This window comes from Rissa tridactyla, chromosome 1 (genome assembly GCF_028500815.1).
Source record: "Rissa tridactyla isolate bRisTri1 chromosome 1, bRisTri1.patW.cur.20221130, whole genome shotgun sequence".
Lineage (NCBI taxonomy): Eukaryota > Metazoa > Chordata > Aves > Charadriiformes > Laridae > Rissa > Rissa tridactyla.
This window is the reverse complement of record NC_071466.1, coordinates 187,598,658-187,619,251: the sequence shown is the minus strand read 5'-3', so window position 1 is coordinate 187,619,251 and position 20,594 is coordinate 187,598,658. Positions and strand designations below refer to the sequence as shown.

The following is a 20,594-nucleotide window of genomic DNA, read 5'->3' as shown; positions in this document are numbered from 1 at the left end:
ACCAAAGAATGTGCTATACAGCAGGTTTTGGTAGTTATAAATAGCAGTATCTTTCACATTGCCTTTTAAAATGTACTAATAATGCATGCTGCACTATGTTCTCATTGTATCTCCATCAGTATAAAAGCCCAGAGATGCCAGTGAAGATAATGATGCTATTTCAATTTCTGATATTGGTTACTGTGAGTAACATTTTGTCTGTTCTTCTCTCGTCATTTCAGCTATACATCAGGGAGGTGATGTTATCAATTGGTTTTCCAGATAAATTGGATGTGAAAGGTACCTTACATGCCTCTCCAGTTAAATTAGTTCAATTGAATATTTGAGGCAATTAAGAAAAGTTGAGCACTTTGGGGAAGAGGTCAGGGAAGACGGATGAAGGCAAGCACGGTAGAAAGTATGTGTAAAAGTTAAGAGATTAAAGCATCTGCAAGTGCTTTTCTTTAAAGACGCTAATGTGTGGATGTTCCTAATTTGTAGATGCACTAATATATCACCTGAGATATCAGAATACATACTGATTCCTTGGCTTTTACTGGGTAGAACAATGTCTGCAGATGATGATGGGCTTTCTCTTTCCTTACATAATGAGTATATTGCCCTTCAACTGTGGGACCAGGCAATGAAAAATCAGAACAGTTAATATCGTGTGAGTACTTAAAGTTACAATTTAAATGCCCAGGCTTGTTTGTTGAGTACTTTTGGCCATACATAACCCCCAAATAAACCTAAATTAATTGAAAAATTAAAATATAATAATAATAATAACAATAACAACAACAACAATAATAATAATAACAACAATAATAACAATAATAATAATAATAATTCTATTCTTTTACACAAAAGTTGGGCATCAAGAATTAGTAATTATTACTCTTTGGCCGAAGTATGAAAAATTTAGGAGGTAACATTTGAACTCTCTTGAGTGCTGAACAACAGGAGTAGTAAGCATGTAAACCTCAGCACTACTACATCCAACACCTCATACTTTCAACTTAGACATTTGGATTGGATTGGAAGGATTATCTCTTCCAAATATACTGTAGTGCAGTTTTCATTATACCTGTTCTGTCAGGAGCTCCTAAACGGGGAAAGCCCTTATGGTGGAGACCACTTGTTCCTTGGTGTGAATGCTTCCAGGTCTGTATCAGGAATGCTGTAAATACAGAATAGCTGTGCAGGAGCTGTAGGCAGTTGTTTAATGGAGTCTGCAGGGACTCCAGTTTATTGCTTGGAAGAATGTGGAGATGCTGCAAGGTGTTATGGCATTACTTTGCAATCAACACCTTTGAAATGAGAAAATTATTTCGATTTATTGGCATATTGTCATACTGAAATGGCATCTGTGAAAGAATACGTTTGTGTGTTACATTCAATAGAGTAGTTATCAACTAAAACATTTGTAATTATTTGAAATTAGTCTATTGGAATGAAATTACTTACTAATGCAACTTTGATAACTAAAGAGAAATGTCTTTTTTGTGGCTGACTGGCTTGCCTAAGATGTATTTATCTACATAGGAAAATGTATTTTTTGTCACAACGGTATGAAACTTGGAACAAGATCTCTAAAATGCAGTTTTCTAGGCTTCAGTTATGCAAACTGATGAGTGCTTCCTGTGATTTTCCTGTATGTGTTCATCCTATACTTAAATATTTGCATACATGTCAGTAGATCAGTCCTTTGACTCTCATATGCCTGTTTGGTTTTTTATTTAACTTTTTTCTCCTTTTCTCCTTGATATTTAAAAATAAAAAGCAAAGCAGAATGATTTAGATGTATAAAATCAAGTGCTTCTCTGTTTTGACTTTATTTATAGACCTATTAGTTGCTTAGAAGTGATCTCAAATGGTTCTCTGGTTTCAGTCATTAAACTGATTAGTCATACTTCTTATAATATAATTCTCATACTTTAATTTCTATACAAATAAATAGAATTGTTTTACAAAGATAAAATACTGACATTTTCAGATGTATTGCATTGCCAAGATAAAACACACATTCGTGGGGCCAGTCCTGCACGTCATTGTTCAAATTTAGGGTCAAATGCATCTCCGTGAACTTTTTGATGGTTCTTCTTGGGGGTTGCCAAATCCAGCTGCCCGAGAGAGGTGAGGCTGCAGCAGCTCCCTGCACCCAGGATCAGCCAGCAGCGATGCTCAGCGGCTCACACGGTGCGTACATACATCTAAACTTGGCTGGCCATGTAGATCAACAGAGAGACAGCAACTGCAGTGGCCAGGACAAGAGGTAACAGGCACAAACTTGAACATTAGGAAGTTCCACCTAAACGTGAGGAGGAACTTCTTTACTTTGAGGTTGGCAGAGCACTGGAACAGGCTGCCCAGAGAGGTGGTGGAGTCTCCATCTCTGGAGACATTCAAAACACACCTGGACATGTTCCTATGCAGCCTGCTCTAGGTGACCCTGTTCTGGCAGGGGGGTTGGACTAGATGATCTCCAGAGGTCCCTTCCAACCCCTGCAATTCTGTGATTCTGTGAACCAGAAACAGCTCCAACAGCCTGATCCTGTCTGTCTGATCAGGATGAAAGCCTGTTAGTGGAAAGCATGTGTCCATACATAAATGTGGACCCCTCCAGTAGCTGCCCTGAGACACTCAGGCTGTCCCACCTAGCCCTGGATCCCCAGGTGTCCCCAGCTGCTGGCAGCAGCAGCTCCAATACCTGCTCCCAAGACTCTTACTGAAGTGGTGGCAAGTCTGGCTTCATGTCCACTTGCAATCACACACTGGTATACGCACCCGCACCATATGTATCTACTCCAGTTTCCGCAGTTTCTGGCACCCTGGATACATGGGCCTCTGTGACCTGTGGCCCCTTTTCCAGTTGCCACCACTCGGACACCTCACACACTCCGGTCTCTCCAGTTGCTGCCACCATGGGCACGTGGACCACTTGAGTTCATGGTCCCACCACAGTGATGGCACTTACACCTTCGTACACACACATGCACACGGAATAGGGAACTCCTCGCCCAAGAAATTAGTCAGATATGGAATTTAATAAGAAAACAGGACACACTTTGGTGATCAGGCCAGACAAGTGTAGTGACCACCCACTGCTGATACGCAGCTGGGCCCTCTTGTCCCCTTACCCATCCATTTTCCCACCTTTGTTCCTCTCCCAGTCCTCCTTGATTTAATCTAAGTGCAATCATGACATCAGTACTCTTTCTGATTAGCATGGGAAGATGGGATTTCTGGTGTCTCTCAGATATAGTGGTTTTGAATCTGGGATTCATCCAAAGGCTGTTCTGGTGGTATATGTCCATGTTTCTCCCCTTGCTGACTAAGCGTTAAGAGAGATTTCTGTAGATGCTGCGTGCCTCTGAGTCTGTACTGAGGTTGATAGAGAATACGTGCATGAAACATATCAACGGATAGTTAGCAGGCAATAAATTAAATTTTCAAATAAAAGGTGGTTTTGGTTTTTTGGGTTTTTTTTTTCAAAAAAATCTGAAGACTACAGAAACAATGCTTTAGTTGCAGGTAGTGAAACCAATAGTAACCATCATTTGTCTTTTAAAATCTTTAGAATACAACCAAATCTACCTCACAAGTAAGTATACTTGAAAAGCAGTCTTTAAAGCACAGAGGATCTTTGAAATGGTGAATGGCAGCTCAAAACTGTAAAAAATGCCCATGGATCTCACCAATAGCTGTTCTGAAATGTGTAAGCTTAAAACCAAAAGGCACAAATAACGTATTATTCCAAAATCCACCAGCAAATTCTAGTAAACATTGAATTGATTTTCCTTTTTTCTCCTTTTTGCAGCTGCTAGTCTGATTCGAACTGTTTATTCACAGGATGAAAGAGATGTTTTTAAGCATTCTTAACAGTTCCAAGTGATTGATGTAAATTTAAAAAAAGCTACTCTGATTTAAAGAGAGTTGCTAGGAAACATGCAGTTTGAAGATGAACTCTCCCACTGAGCTTGTCTTTGGCTGTACAATAGGACGTATGTTATAGGATATCCTGAGTTACAGATTATATGGATAAACTGTTAAGTTTTTATGTCTATAAGTACATCTGCTATGAACTTATTGAATACCCATGATTCATTCCCATGTCTTCCTTTACTGATGAAAAGCAAGGTATTACTAAGTTCAAGAAAATGTGAAAATCAGATAGAAAGTGCCGAGGGTATGATAAAGATTTTCGTATAATCTTGTTTCATTTTTCTGAAACATCAAATGAATTTTTTCTTAGAAACGGATCTATTTAAGATTTAATTTCAAGATGGTGTTCAGGGTAGTCTGTTGTTTTCTTTTATAAACTTTAACAAAATTGAAACTCCAAAAGATAACAGCAATTATACACTTAATTTTACTGGAGAAGTTGGTGGGTGTTGTCCCCAGAAGTTGGTGAGTTTTGAAAGTTGTTGACCAAAGTAACCAAAATATCCTCTTTATCCTATGAAAGTTATAATAACGGATATTTACTTCTATTCATGGCTGATTTTTTTTCATGCTGGTTTTAGAGCCTTGTGTGTGTTTGGTTATCTTGGAGTCAAAGTTAAACTAATTAGGCTTTAAGACTCAAACGGAAGCTACTTGTAAGTATAGGAACTGAACAGTATGGGGTTCTGCGTGATGCTCGGTGCTTGGCAGGACGTTTATTGATTTTTATTTACTGAAATTTTTTACCAGGCAATCTTTAAGCAGCAAAGCCCTTACAGCGTGCTTTCAGAAAAGTGTGGGTAATGCCCGTGAGTTACGGCAGCAGTAAGTGTTTTTCTTATTTATTACCTTAGAAGAAAGAACAGCCAGTTGCTGATAGAGCAAACAGTATGAATAGGGACCTGGAGGACTGTCTGCCTGACCCTTTGCTGCTGACATGATGATTAAAGACAGTGTTTAAGTACTGCTAAGCGACACTTCATTATCTGAAGGTATTTCAAAACAAAACCTTTTTTGCAGCTCAAAGACTCAAGAAAAGTAATGAAACTGTATTCATAATTAATAGTAAAGCTGAATTGCTGATGTTACCACAAATTAGAAGATGCCTCGCCTTCCTAAAAAAATATGTTTACAGTACCAATACCAAATGACCCTTTGTTAGAGAGTCGCTGATTAACTGCAAGTTGACATAGATGTGTGGCCGCTGTAAAACCCGTGTAGGGGGAGGAATTAATGTTGATTCATAATGAGTCTGTGGATGCAAATAAGAAAAATAAGACGTCTCATTAGTTGTATGAACTATCTGAGAGGACAAAATAACAGAAAGCCAAAACAAAGAGCGAAAAAAATGAAAACGGGAAGGACGATGTAGCAGGCAAGCAAAGTCCCATAGGGCTTCTTAATTGCCTAACAAAAAAGCAAAAGTGCCTACTGAGCAACTGACTGAAGAAGTTACTGATTCTCGAGGTCTGAATTCTTTGATGTTTAAATATAAAGGAAGCAGAAGAGTTAGATTCACAGTGTGATTAACTACCAGCGGATTGTCCTACTTGAAAAAGTGATGCATTAGAAAATTGCCATGGAAAACAGACATCTCGTGGTTGCCATTCGGATCCCTGGTATCTTCAGTATCCTACAACAATCTTCTGCAAATACATTTGATGTTTTTGTTTCTTGTTATAGGCACTAGGTTTTCTTGCTTTGTAGAGTAGGCACTATTGCTTTCAAGTGCAAAAGGCATGCCTCAAAACATGTCTAGAGAAGGAATTTATTGTCTTTTTGATGCTTGATTCGTGAAGAGAATCAAAAAAGGGGACAGGGAGGGGAGAAAAAGGGTAACTCTGAGACAGAATATGTTGCAAATCATTGGTGTGCCAGGACATTAGTTCTTTTTAAACCGAGAAAAAGAAGGCACAAAGACTAAATTCATAAGTATTTGTAAAAGAATGGAAGCTTTGTATTGCACTCCAAAGTTAAGATTTCCCATTGTGACTTAGGCCAAGCCCTGTAACAACCCTGGAGTCCTCATCACCTCCAAGACGTTGGTTCTTTGTGTTTCCAAGTCAATGTTTATCAAGCAGAAATACAGAGCTGGTTGAATTGTCCACTGTCTAAATATATTAATGAACTGATCCTAGGTTTTATTTATTTATTCATTTAGCACTTGTAAGCAGTAGAAAAAAAATTCTGAGTAATTGAGGGGAGGGATTAGAGTGCTCATTGCTCCAATTTAGCAGTTGTTTGTTATGTTACTGCGTGTTGTCCTTGAAAGTGTAAATGCTCTTCAAGAAGAGTATCTTATTTATGGGCGATCAAATTGATGGGCTTCTTGGCTGGCTTTCATTCACGTGAAATGGAGAGAGTAGATATATTCTTTAAATAGGATGATGTGGAAAATACTGGCAGCATGACTGTTGGTGATGGACCATTTGGGCCAGTGGGTGGTACTGGAAGCAGTGGGTTTGAACTTGCATTTGCACTTGAACGAATATGGCAAAAATGAAGGGTATAATTCTAGAAATCAAAGGTGACCAAAAGGAAGTGAAGCATTTTACAAGCCTTTCTGAAGGGAACTAAAGCTACTTGTGAGCTCTAAGAGATAGCCAGCTATCGTTAAAAAATCTCCTGTAGCAGTGCTATAAGAGCAGGGCTGGCTTGGAAGTTTAGTTCCAGTAATCCCAGACCACTGTAATGAGATAAATCTGTGCAGTGGTAAGGAACTTGACTGTTATCACCTCGCTGGTAATAGAGACTAGTAAACACTAGTAGCTAAGTTGTTGGTTTTAGAAGTATTCAGACTTTTGAATACGATGTTGTGCCCCTTCTAATGGCATGATCTAACCTAGAATGCCAAAACCTGTTGATTGATCACAAAATTAAATTGCAAAGATCAAAATAGTAGGAAAGGACAAATGGTGATACAATAAATTGTATGCAATGTACATCATTATTTTTGCCTAATTCAAAAGTTTTGTGGTGATTCTAAATACTGAGCAACTAATAAGGAGTTTATAAGGAGTTAGTTATCATAGCAAAAAAATGCCAACTCTTTTAAGAAAATCAAGATAACAAGCAATTAGATGCTTACTAAAATTGCTAAAAGAGCCTGAAGGAAAAACAAATACAAAACACTGATTAGGGTGAGGATTGTGTGGGTCCTAAAAGGCTTTGATTATAACTTGACACTGTGTTAATTTACTAGTGAATTATTGCAATTATATATATTCATGTTTTGAAAAAGGGTGGAGAACCAGAGATTTCTTCTAGATTGTTGTATCTATTTATAGTCTAATCTGGATGGAATCTCTACCAATTCTAAAACTTGAATGCATATAATTATCATACCATACCAGGAAATGAGAATCATAACAAGCATCGTGATTTACCTCTCCCAGCTAAGTGTACCAAGCCGGAGCTCCTAAATGCTTTGTTTTGCCCCCTCTCTGCCCGTTCAGCATTTGGGGTTCCTGAGAGGGAGCTCTGAGCGGATGCCGGGGGTTGATGCAGTGATCACGCTGGTACCACGCTGAAAGCCTTGGGGAGGGAGGTTCAGGGAAGATCTTGCCATGGCAAACGTTGAGATTTACTGACAGAGGCGACTGCTAATCCTCATGCACCTTCATCTACCTCCATCTGCATCGCTTTCCCTCTCTGCTGTTCTTTCTGACCGCCCTTTTTGTTGAGCTTATTGCTTCCATCCTCCCACACATCACTTACATGTCCCACAGGACTTCCCCCCACTTTGTAACACTGACCTCCCTCCTCTTTGCTTCCTCTTCACCCCTTTAACGTCCACCACTGTTGCTCCGCTTTCCCTTGTCCATTCCCACCCCTTCTTGATTTAAAATCTAGTAGTTTATGTAGCCTATTTGCACTGCTTTTGATCTTATTATCTTCATTCCTCTGACTTCCATTACCTGCTGTTTGTAATTTCTTTTTGTGTCTAGATTATGAATGCTTTATACCCTTGCAAAGAGATGGTGTCATCTACATGTTTGCATTAAGTAGGGAAGTGATGCAAAACACTGGCTATTTTGATAGCTGTAAAACAACTGTCTGTTTCTCCTTCATGAAGACCAATGTGTGTGGTGAAGATCTGAAGAAAGCCACATGGAATACTGAAGAAAATCTAGACATTTTCCTAAAGCATATATTGAGAGATTAAAGCATCCTTATGATTTGGTAGCATAGAGAGGCAGGTCTACCCTTGTGTCCTGGGAGCAAGCCTCATCCTAATGAAGCATCATGAGACAGTGCAAGCTTCCAGAAGCGTTCTGGGAGGTCCCTGCATTCAAAATTGAAAGTGCTTTATATCCAGCAGACAATTTCCCAGTTTTCCCCCACCTCCTTTGGGAGGATTGCGCTCCAGACAGCTCACCAGAACTTTTCTTGAATCTAGGGAGGCAAAGGTCCTGTAGCGGTGACTGGATCTTCTGGGAGACTGAACAGTCAAAAGGGACCTAAATGTGTTAATGAGCATTAGATAGTAATTAAACTTGATACAGCTGCGGTTAAGTGCCTTCTCATTTTATTACATATTTTTAAAATGTCTTAGTCATTTGTTAAAATTACGGTGCTTTGTTGTGAGAAAAGAAAGGTAGTGCACTGTGCAGACCAAAAGGAGTATGTCCAGGCAATGCAATCACTCTCTGCTTTCACAGGGGAGAAAAGTGAGTTGTACTAATGACTGTTCTTTCGTGTGGGAATGATTTTGACTCAGGCAACAATATCCTTTTCACTCTGTGAGGAAAAAAGGTTGAGAGCTGTGAAGCAAAAGAGGCAGTAGATAATGCCGTGTGAGCGCTGCAGCCCACGGCGCTGCCTCTGGCGTGAGTGCTGCTGTGTCTAGTACGCCTGGACTCATCCTTGGGCAGCTGGGTGGTGACATCGTGTACAGCCACGCTACTTCAGACATACAGATGATAACCTACGTGCTGTCTCATTTCATAGCAGGCAGTTCTGCCAAAATTCAGCAGAGCGATGTGAAACAGCCTCGCTTCTCGTCCACAAGCTGAGATAAATCAGGAGGGATGGATGTGCTATATATACAGAACCCACTCAGCCGAAAGAAGTGAGAGCGAGGAAAGGATTTTAATCCTGGCAGGGTGGATATTTTTGTATCTGAATAAAATGAGGTATTTATAGCATTTACTGACACAATTTTTATTTACTGTAATGTGAACCAGTGTTCCAACTATTTTTTCCTGAGCCCACAGAAAGGAATATTTGGAGAGCTAGAGGACAAGGTAACTTTCCAAAATCAAACCTGAATTCTGCAAAAGAGAGGGAGGAAGGATCTTCTGTCTGTAGTGGTGCCTGTCATGTCAGAGACAGAACAGGAGTTTACTTTTAACAATTTAATCTATCAATACATTTGAACACAGTCATTATCACCATGAGTTACTGCGTAATTACCGTTGTTCCCAACAGAGTTCCTGTTTCATTGCTGTTTAATTATGTGCATTATTTCAGCGTAACTATGCAATTCAACTCACGTCACTTGGAAATAAATGTTCCAGGCGAGGCAGTATCATAACACAAGAAGCTTCATAGCCAGGGTATAGCTGCTGGAAAAGTATACGAGGTCATTTGTTGATCTAACCTACTGTTGTCTTTTGGAGAAATCATATAGACACAGTAGTTCGTATCTTGGTCATTTAAGGTAGATGCCTGAAATAGTTGTGAATGTCCTTTGTGTGACAGAGTCTGAAGAAACTTTAGTGCCAACAGAAGTGGGAGGGTAAAGATGTTTAGTAAATTCTTCCCCTTGGATCCATCTACAGTAAGCACATGTATTTATTGCCAACCTAAGAGTCTTTTTCCAGGGAATATTTCTGAATAAATCTCAGTTCTGGGGATCCCTGTTTAGCTCTTGTCTGTGTTTTGCTGATCACCGTTTTCATGTAACAGCCATGATTTTAGGGTCACAGCATGACATTTTTTCTTAAAGATTTAATCTGCTAAAAAAAGGAAACATGTGAAGGGCAACAGCTCCTGCAGTTTCTGAGCCGAAAGATTCTCTTGTGATATTTCTTGCAATTTTCCTACACTGTGAGTTGAAAATACCTCATTGAAACTCTCTTCTAAGGAAAGCTCACTGTTTGAGGCATGTTCAAATAAATTTCTTCTTAGCATTATTCGGAGGAGGAGGGGGCAAGTGTAAAGCCCCCGTGGCCGAGACCTGTTCCTAGCCACCTCAAAGAGAGACACAAGACACGTGCACTGAGACAGGCCTGGCCGGCAGCAGCCCAAACCAGAGGCGCTCAGTTAACAAGACCAGCGTTTATGCCAAGCATACTTAGGGACTCAGGTACATTTGTACATGCGCTTTGACGTTGAAAACTGCCCTTTTCTTAGTATTGGGGGTGGGAAACAGGGCAGTTTATAAACAAGATGTAAAACATCTGGATTTTGAAAAAAAGAAAACAATTTAATAAAAATTTTGATCTGGAAAGAGCAAGACTCTCGATAAAAGGTAGAAGCCAATATCAGAGTCACCAGTGCTTGCCATGGGAAGCTAGAAAACAATAGCATCAAGTGCAAAAAGTGACAATGCCGTCTTAGCATGTAAACATGTCCTAGGATGCATGTCACTGAAAGGTATTCAAGTATGTATAAGCATATTTTATAATGAAATAGTAACAAAATGAATATGCTGAGAGGAATGGATGATATCGTTGCCTGAGATACAATAATAAGCTCTGCGTGAAGGTTGTAACTTAACCAGTGCTACAGCAGAGCCAGTCCAAAGAAGAAGTATGACCAAGATGTGATGGATGTAAAGGATGCATTTATATATTCATGGCAAGAAATCCATTAAACAAAACAGAAAATTGCATACTGCAAACATGATGAAGCATTGCCCGAAAATAATATGTAACTGCCACCAGCCAGAAACAAAAAGATAGCAAAATATTCTGATTGAAAGAATTAAAAAATGTTATAGAAGTATTCTGAAAAATGGTATCTAAAATCTTAGAGTATTCAAAAGAAGATGTACGTTTTTTTAGCAGAGTTTCTCCCACAGGGAAAAGAGAAAACTTCAAATATGACATTGCAATAACGATTATATTCAACATTTAAAAGGAAACTCATGAAAATTAATACCACCTTTCCAGAGGATCATGAATTGTATGTTAAAAGTTTAAAAGGAATGATATACTAGACAAAATAAATGAATCCTGAAAAAGATCAATGTACTTAGGTTTCACTTTGATTTTCATTCTACAGACTTTGAAATCATTGATTGTAATGTAGTATTTACTGAGATGAGGGAGGATAAATCTTGACTTTCCTTATTTTATTGCAAACTGTGTATTATTTTAATATTTCTAATAATGTGAAGTGATCTCAGAGAGAGGATCTATATCCAACCCAAATGATAGTTTTAATAGAGGAAGATGAGTCTAAAAGAGGATGTTCAGTATTAATATTTGCCATATTACTTACTATCACTGGAAAATCTGAGGTACTCTTAAAGAGTGTTCTCTCTAAATAAAAGATATCATTAATTTGGTCCAGCAGATTTGATAATGCGTTTATTATTCAAAAGCCTCTATCCTATGTTAACTCTTGAGTATTCAGTTTAGACAGATAATATGGGAAGTTAAATGTGGTATGAGATAAAGCCTTATGTCAGAATTATTCACTCCTTTTTCTTTCTCCCTTATCAGGTATTTTAGCTGTCTGAATGCTGGCGTTGCAAGGCACAATTCCTTTTGAGATAATGCTCGAGCAGAAGATAACCATGTGGCTCTTCATCTATCATCTTATTACACCCTGTTTCGTCTTCGGCCTGGCAGGTAAGATGACCTCCCATGTTAATTTATTTAACTAACTGTTTTCAGTTTTATGCATTTCAAGGTCAATTATGGTGTTTGTATGGCTTTAATTGATTTCTGCAGATACAATTAATTACTTTATATGAATAATGAAGCTGTAAGGAAGCATACTTACTACAGTGGAAGCCATAATTCAAAGCTTGAAAAAATAGAGATCTGGACCTTGAATTTGTTTTTGTCTATTCTAATTCAGTATACAGAATTATTTCTTTCTCTAGATTATAAAAAAGGTATCAACCATCTATTTATGCACAAATGATCAGCAGATTATCCGTTAGAAGAATGGAAATATGTCCACAAGAAGAGACACTAAACACAAAATTCTGCAATACAGACACCATCTAGAATTCATAAAATCCTACCAGCACAATATAGTGGTAGTTTTCGTAATACAGTGGGGAAATGCTGCATATACTGACTTTAATTTTAAATTACAAATGGTAAAACTTTTCATAAATAGAGATGGGTCCATAAATATTAAAACATTCAGGAGTCATATTTCTAACATCAGAAATTACAGAGATATTTGCAACTGAAATTTCGGTTCAGCTCTAAGAGATGGAAGGAGCTCTTTGGAAAGTTAAAATTCAGGATTAAAATCTAGTTCCTATTCCAACTGTTCTGAACAACCTTGAGATTTACAAAGCCTGTTTCAGACATCCATAACAACTTAAATAAATGCTGTTTTTTAGTTGCTATGATGAATTGGATTGCCAGTGTAAGCAGAGGTCTTCTCAAGAAAGAAAATATTTTGCTTATGTACAGACTGCATGAGCTGAGACCTAAGCATATAACAAGTGGAATAATTAAATTGTGAATACACAAAATATTGACTGAGGTTTGAGAAGTTCAAATATTATGTGCTAATGATTTAGTTATTTGCAAGGTAGGTTTTAGATCCCTCCCTGTGTTAAGGGGAAAGTTACTCATATGCATTTCATAGAACGTTCTTGTGTTTCTCTGGGTTCTTTATGTAATTAATGAGTCCCTAATTGAAATGAACTGTTCATAGTCTTGCTTAATTTGGCCACCATTTCAGACATCGCCTTAATGTCATTACCATGAGACCATAATGTTTATATTATTGTGTCCAAAAATCTGCTTAAAACTGTGATGTAAGCTTATTGCCTTTAAGAAATTACTCCATAGTAGCTCACAGGAGTGCTTTTTGGTTTACTGAGAACATTATTTTATTCCATGAAAGGTTTGAACTCATTTCTTTACACCGTATCTGAGTTTTCTGGAGGATATACCGACACCTAATAAAAATAAAGACCTTTAAAATGTTGTGATTTCATGCTTACGATGTATTTATTATTATTATTATTAGGCGTTTTCTTTGTTAAGATATGAGCATTGCCAGTGGCACCGAAATTAAAAATTAAGAGTCATCAATTTAATACTGGGCTTCTCCTGAAAAAAGGAGGCTGTCAGTTACCATCAGTACTGTTACACTTGTGATTTCACTCTGGACATGGTGACATCAAAGATAATCATCAGCTGCAGTGGCCAAGCAAGTGCTGGACATTGGTTGTTAAAAAAGTTGAGTCAATTGCTTCGAACAAATGTTCAGTTAATTTCTTGACCGGCAAAACCAGATGATTAATGCTATTACTTGTGTATTGTGCACATTGGAGTTGTGTCCAGAAGCCAGAATTCTTGGCACTAGAATGCACCTCCTGGCAGGTGCCTTAGAATGACATGGGAAAATTGTGTGCTATGAGGGTCACAAGTAAGTGACATAGGAAGAAGAAAGATGGGTACGATGATATCGCATTCAGTTTGAGCATGCATTGATACATTCATAGCAATATTAATTTGATCTTTTGCTTGACTGTAATTGGCTGTGTTAGGCTATGATTCCTGTAAGAATAATAGGAAGCATTGGTGGGAAGGATTTTGAATGCGACCAGGTTCTAATAGTGCCGTTCCCAGTTCAAAGAAACTTCCTAACTTACCTTGTGGTATAGAATAAATCCAGGGCTTCCTTGTGTTTTTCATCAAAAGCTAACAATAAGACCAACTACTACCTGTAAAGATAAGGCACCATCCTTCAACGTGTAAAATTCGTAGTCTTACACAATCAGAGGGAGTTCATTATTTCTGGTGTATTATTGCAAGGCTGAGTAGCGCACACACTTTCTGCTCTTGGACGTGCTCTACTTTGCATAAATAATTAAATATCCATTTGAGTTGAGAGAAATTCTGCTTTTGTCAGCTAGGGTTTATGGCACCCATCTGGATTATATAAATCTGATGTTGCAGTCTTTACTCTGCCCCAGCACTTGCATCTTGCTGGAGGGTTTCTCATTTCAAATGAGTGCTAGAGCTGCTGGCAGTTGGTCTTAGCAAATTTTCCTTTTCAGTGTATTTCTTGGCAATGAAAATGTCATGGTAACCAGAACATAAGTAGCTGCAGTAACCAAGATGAAATATAAGGGGTTGCTTGGGAGGGTCCACGGTATGGTTAAAAAGTGAGAGATAGATACTGTAGAGAAAGAAAGTGCACAATTGGAATGATCAGGTCAAGTTCTAGGAGGTGTTCTTTCACACACGATACTGTCAAGGGGAATGGTGGCAATGTTAACAGTAATGGAGAATGTGGGAATCGGGGATGGTTTTTGAGTAAAGATCGTAAGTTCTCATTTCAATAACAAGCACCAGAGTGAAGAGATGAGTTAGCTGGGAGCAGATGTTTAAAGCAGAATATTAAAAAAGTTGCTTTAGCACTTTTTAACAAAACATGAGATTTCTTTGGAAGTCTATTTGGCTCACATTGCCTACTATGATGCTGGACCCACAGTTCTGGGTGGTTCTACCATGCAAATTACCTTCAGGCAAACCGATCCATGACTCTGGGGCCACCAGTCAAGGTTTTTGCAACCCATGGCTCCTAAACAGACCTACTGTGTTAACTGGTTTGGAACCAGGAAACTGATAGCTTCCAGGGTCAATCTCCCTTGAGATGTCTCACCATATGGTCTGTCTCAAGTTCAAAGATATCAGCCAAAAAACCTGAAAGTATTCAGAATTCATGCATTTGATTGAGCGTTGAGAGCTTTCAGATTTACCAGCTAGAAGTATTTAGGAAACAAGGAGATAGGAAGCTGAAAACCTGAAGCTACGCTGACTAGAGATGTTCAGAATTCGTCTTGAAAGGGTGACAGGTATTTTGACGCTCTATAAGGTAAGTATTTTTACCCGGTTTTGAATTGATCTTTTTCTTGCTGCAGGAAATTTAAAAAGATTTCTTTTCCCAAACTGAAATACATATTCTTTAAAGGTTTGCCTTGGGAAAAAAAACGCTGACTTTTAGCCAGTTCTGTTTTGTAGTAATCAAAGGCAGAAGTTGAGAATTGTTACGCTGAGTGGCCATTTCCCCTCAGTGGGGAATGTGCACATACTTGACTGCAGGGAAGCAAACATTACACAAATCAGTGCATCGGAAGTTTAGGCTTCTGCAATGAGACAGGAGCAGTATTTATTTTCCAGGTAAATTAATGCTTGAAATGTAGTCTTGTGGATATAAATTGATGAAAAAGCCATAAGTAATTTGGTCTTTCACTTACTGATAGAACAGACAGTTACAAAAAAGGTTGCTTTTCAGAGTGCACTTTGAGCAGTGCAAGGCAAATGAGAGCAGCAAATCACTCCTCAGGGAACATTGCGATGATTGTCAGTCTGCTGCCAAAAAAGTTATTTCATGACTATTACTGGTAATATTTGACTCTTCTCCTCTTTCCCCTGATATCTGGGCTCTCTCCAGCATACTTCTAAATTACCTTTGACTCCCCATTAAATTCATATCCTATTGCTAAGTCTGAATTCTAAACTTTTCTTTCATCTAGTACATCCCATATAAATCAATGAACCAAAGTGTATCTTCACTTGGGATAATAATAACCTTGCACAAAAAGAATTTAGAGTCTTTTTGAGCAACAGGGTGTTTTTGTTTCTTTCTCCAAAAGACTAAATAAAAGTTGCAAAGGCCCTATATTTTATTGTGCTTAATGAATACTTGATTACATTTGGATTTAAGAGGAATTAATAGCAAAAAATGTTACTGCGTTGCTCCAATATTTTATTTCTAATCAAACTGTTCTACTTTTTATGTTGGGATTTCATAGTGCAGAGCCAGGCAGTACCTGAGTTTGGGTCAGATCAGGCCTCAAAAGGCAGCTTGTCATTCTACGATTTTGGGTTGCGCAAAATGAGCTAGTAGTCCAGGAGTGAAAACGTCAAAAGCACTCCTGCTTTTTAAGGAACCTAATGCCTTGTTTTCAAAAATCACTAGGACAACAAGCTTCAGTGAAAGCTGGTAAAGCAAGAAAGCCAGTAAGACACAGGGCGTCTCAGTGCTGGGCAGTTATTCCGAAGTGTACGTGAGGATGCGATTAGACAGCATGCTGAATTTCTGAGTACATTGCTGGTCTTTCACCTGCACTTGGAAGGCTTTTGTGGGGAGAACGTGCAGAGTAGCTGCTGCACTCTACATTCAGCCCTAATTTGCTGAGCACTGGCTTTCCCATGAGATCAACATGTTTTAGGCTCTTAAGTCACTTTTGAAGTATCACTTTTGTTTTTAAGGAAGAATCACCTAAATGATTTAAGCATCTGGTAGGCAAATGTAAGTGTTTAAAAGTACTATACTTGATATTGGCTGCATTCCTCTTGGCAGTTTGAGGAGACAAGCAAACCATATCCTGTCATTATTAGGCATCAGTGGAGAAACTTGCTCTGCCAAGGGTTGGAGCTTTTCATACTTGAAAGTTGCTGTGAAGGAGAAACTACATAATTAACTACGCTGCTCTTCAAGGACTTCACTGGCACATGTGAAATAGGAGTAATTCTCCTGCTCTTTTTGGTCCAGAAAAGTAGAGGCAGCCTTCCCAAAGACACTCTAACCCTTTCATATAATATGAAGTGGGACTGCTTGAGTGGTTACTTTTTCTGTTTGAGTGCTGACTGGTTCTTGGAAACTGATATCCTTTTAGAGTCTTGCTGGCTTACGCTGGTACCTCTTCTCCATCAGGATGACGGAATCTTCTTTATGGACCACGAAATGCTATATCATGAGTTTTGTGGACATGAACACACTACTGCTTCAGCACATAAGCTTCCCATGAATGCCGAGGGCAAGTTTTCCCACTTGATTATGAGAGAAGTAAAACAAAAGCCAACCCTCAAACCTTAAATTATATATATCTTGGATTTTCTCTGGAACAGTAGGTTCAAAAATACATGGTATGAACTAAGGGACAGAATCTACATTATTTAAAGCTTTTTACCACAACATATGGCATCATTCACAATTGCTAAAGAGAGATATGCATTTTCTTGTAAATAAAAAGTGGATGAATATACTTAATACCTATTTTTCTTGCCTGCCATGTCCCTTCTTGGATGCTAGAAGACCATTTCATGCTACTGCAGAGTGTCTGACATTTGTAAATAAATAATCAAAATGTGTTTTGTGATCATAATGCCCAGAAACCTTGAAGTGCCTTGTTTACCTTTCTGTGAGCCTGTGAGAGATACAAATATCTCTGTAGAGATATTTTGACTCGTTCCCAGACCATCTTGTTTCTGAGCACGAGCTTCTCAGCTACTAGTAGGTCCTCATTTCTGTGACATATTGAAAGCAGTACGAGATCTACTTCTAAATACCAAGTGGTTTCTAGGCTTGCGAAGCTGATGTGGAGCCTGATGACTTAGTGATAGTTAAGATAATGAATGAGTCCATGGGTCCTCTGTTCAGCATCCATTAGCGTTCAAGGTTAATCTAGCCATGTGCTGTGTCAACAGATCTTTGTCCCTCTCTCATGTGAAAATATGTAACAGGATACAACAATGTCCGTTAGATCAATACTGATGAGAGCGATAACCAAATGACTGTCTCGAGCAGCCACCTTTGGCAATGATAAATGCCAGGGAAATAGAGAGCTATACAGGAAGTGGGAACAGAAGGAGAAGGCTCATTAGAAAAATAAAGATGCTAACTAAAATAATAATATATCAGGTGCAATAAGAGTGATGGGTTCTTAAGGTTTTCTACCTGGTTTAGCTTCTTTTTGATGTTGACCTTTGGAAAACTTTTCACTGTGATTTGCTGTTGATATTCAGTTCACAATTTGTACTGGTTTTAGAATCCAGTTGCTTCTTATCTAGCAGAGGACTTGAACACATGCTGAACCTTTGTGTCCATAAGTAACTTGTTGATTTGGCTCAACTTCTGTGCTTAAATTTTGTGATAGATTGAGTTCCTGAAAGAATATGAGACATCTCCGATGATCTTAAATCAGTTCTGTCTCATTATTATTTGCTTTAAGCAAACAGTATCACCATTTTACCCTTCTTAAAAATTAAGTTAAAGGTCTTAATATTTCCAGCAGAAGCTCTTTTAGCCATCCCTTTGTAAAACTTACCATCTTTCATTGGAAATAATTTTTCATTACAGTGGGATTTATCCATCAAAAAACCACTAATAACCTGCAATCAATTATCTTCTAAATGAATTGATTTCTGCACAGACATTCTGAAAGGAAAATTCATACTCTTTTGACTTTTTGTTTTAAAGCAAAATGGTAATTTGTTTATTAAAGCATGCAGTCTGTAGGTCTTGAAGAGCATTCAAATATTTCTTCCTTTATTTTCATCACTCCCTTCTCATATATGGAGGTTTGGTCTTCTGGTCTTGGAGCTTGGGTGGTTTTTTTTTAATTATGGAATTGAATGCATGTACAGAAGTGTTTGCAGGATTAGGGCTTCAGGATACATCCTCTAGTTTCTGAATATATGGATTCGTAGGCTTACGTAGCCCCACGTGTTTTACTGCCAGCCCTTCACTGTAGTTCAGTGATACCCATCATCATTTCCTCTATTACTTACTTTTGCATATGGTACCTTACACACTAATGTTTCTCTGTTTGGCATGTGCAAGTTGTTCCTCCTGAGCAGATCACCTTTTAAATGATGCTAGATCTGGGAGTCCTTCCAGAAGCTTGAGTGCCCTAAGTACTGGTTAAGGGAACGCTTGCTCCATTTTGTTTAATCAGCTGTTTCTGTTATTAAGATTCAATTACTTCTCTATATTTTTGTGTTTTAATTTAAGGATTTAGTGGGATTAAGGACACTTTAGAACAAATAAGGCAAATATACAAATGGACATCCATTAAAAATCTCTTGCAAGTGATTCACAGTATGTGAATCATTTGAGTGAAGTGACTTGATCTTACATTTGACTTCCCGTTAAATCTACTTTCCCAATGAATTGACACATAGTTATATATCCGCCATTTCTGATGAATCACTTTAAATGTATAGGATTTTTAAAAAACTGATAAAGCTTTAATAACTTTGTAAATAAGGAATAAGTTAAAATATTATTTTGACTCCTTAGTGAAGAATATTTCACAGCTCCTGCATGAAATATAGATTATAACTACTGTATAAGCCAACATGAAAAAGGTGTATCTTGTAAAGAATGTAGAAAATGAAGACGTGCTTGAAATCAGTATATCAAATAAGAAAGTGAGAGTAAATGTTAATTTATGACGTTTTTGCTTATTGTCATACTAGCCATGTGAAGGCAGAATCATGCACAAGTGTCCTGACATGGTTTAGTGACCTGTCTTTGAGAGACATCATTATAAAAGACTAACAGTAAAATTACAGTATACTGTTCCCCTTGGGAATTTTCTGTTTTCTTCCACTTTCCTGTATTCAGGTTAGATAGAGAATCGATTATGCAAAATGTGAGAATGAATATATTGAAAAGTCAGGTAGCAGTCTGTACAAATAATTTAATTAAATAAATGGCAGGAATTAAGCATTTCAGGTTCCCAACAAAATAACATCTCAGATTAGGTATAAAGTAACTCCCTGTGTATTTGTGGCAACTGTCCACGAGCAGAAGAAAATAGAAATATTTTAATTAGGGTGGTCGTGAAATGTTAGCTGTGAAGTAATGTGTAATTATTAGTAAACACATCTACCAGTAAACACAGTGGTATCTTTTTTCCCTTTTCCAAATTGTCTGCCATGTGGTACAGGAGTTTGGCTGAAGATTGTCCGCTCTTTCTTTCTTAGCGTGTGTTCCCTGCCTGGGTGACACATAGCGGCCTTACGATTCCCAGCGCTGAAAATAGCAACGCAAGTCAGAGGAGCTGTAGTGCGCTGGGTCTGCTGTGCCGCAGCTCGCTCCTTAAACCTGGTGGGTGTCCTGGAAGACAATGCACCAGCCACCAATTCTCACCTTGTCGGTGCCGATCCAGAAAATTCCTAACTCTCTGAAGCTATTCGAGTGTAGAACTGATAGAAAAAAAAGATCATGAGTGAACCTAGAAAGTGTAATTAAAAATTGGTGGTAGAAAACCAGATTATCTATAAGAAAAGCCTTTAAAAACATTTTTCGGTTCCATGATTTGTCACACATAAAACACTCCTAAAAACACATGCGATATGTGCAATCTGTAGCTGAGAGTGAGTAAGGCAAAAGTAAACAATTAGGTTTTATTTAATTTTCTGTATTTGAAAAAATATGCCCAAGAACTGCTATTTTCTCTAAAGAACTAAAAAAAATTCACAGTCGTCTTTAATAAACTACATATTTTTAACTTTTCTTTCTGGTTGTGCTCACAGACAGAGCCATTCCCGTAATTATAAGCAGCTTTACTTCATGACGTTATCCTTAATCTATAAGTAAAATTGATTTTCAAAATGAATTAGATGCATGTAACGACTGAATTAGCTGATAATAAAATAAATTGACTTGTCTGAAAGTGATTCGGATGACTGGTGTTGAAACAAGCAAACTAATCCTGCGCTCTC

At 38.1% G+C, this 20,594-nt stretch overlaps 1 protein-coding gene across 1 annotated transcript in view; it reads left to right on the top strand.

Annotated features, from left to right (window-relative positions):
* Nucleotides 1-20,594, top strand: part of CNTN1 (contactin 1) — a 259,953-nt gene that overhangs the window by 150,324 nt on the left and 89,035 nt on the right. Inside the window, exon 3 of the mRNA XM_054188409.1 lies at nt 11,598-11,726. Coding sequence (XP_054044384.1) covers nt 11,615-11,726 — 112 coding nt within the window. The 5' untranslated portion in view covers nt 11,598-11,614. The remainder of the gene's footprint in view (nt 1-11,597; nt 11,727-20,594) is intronic.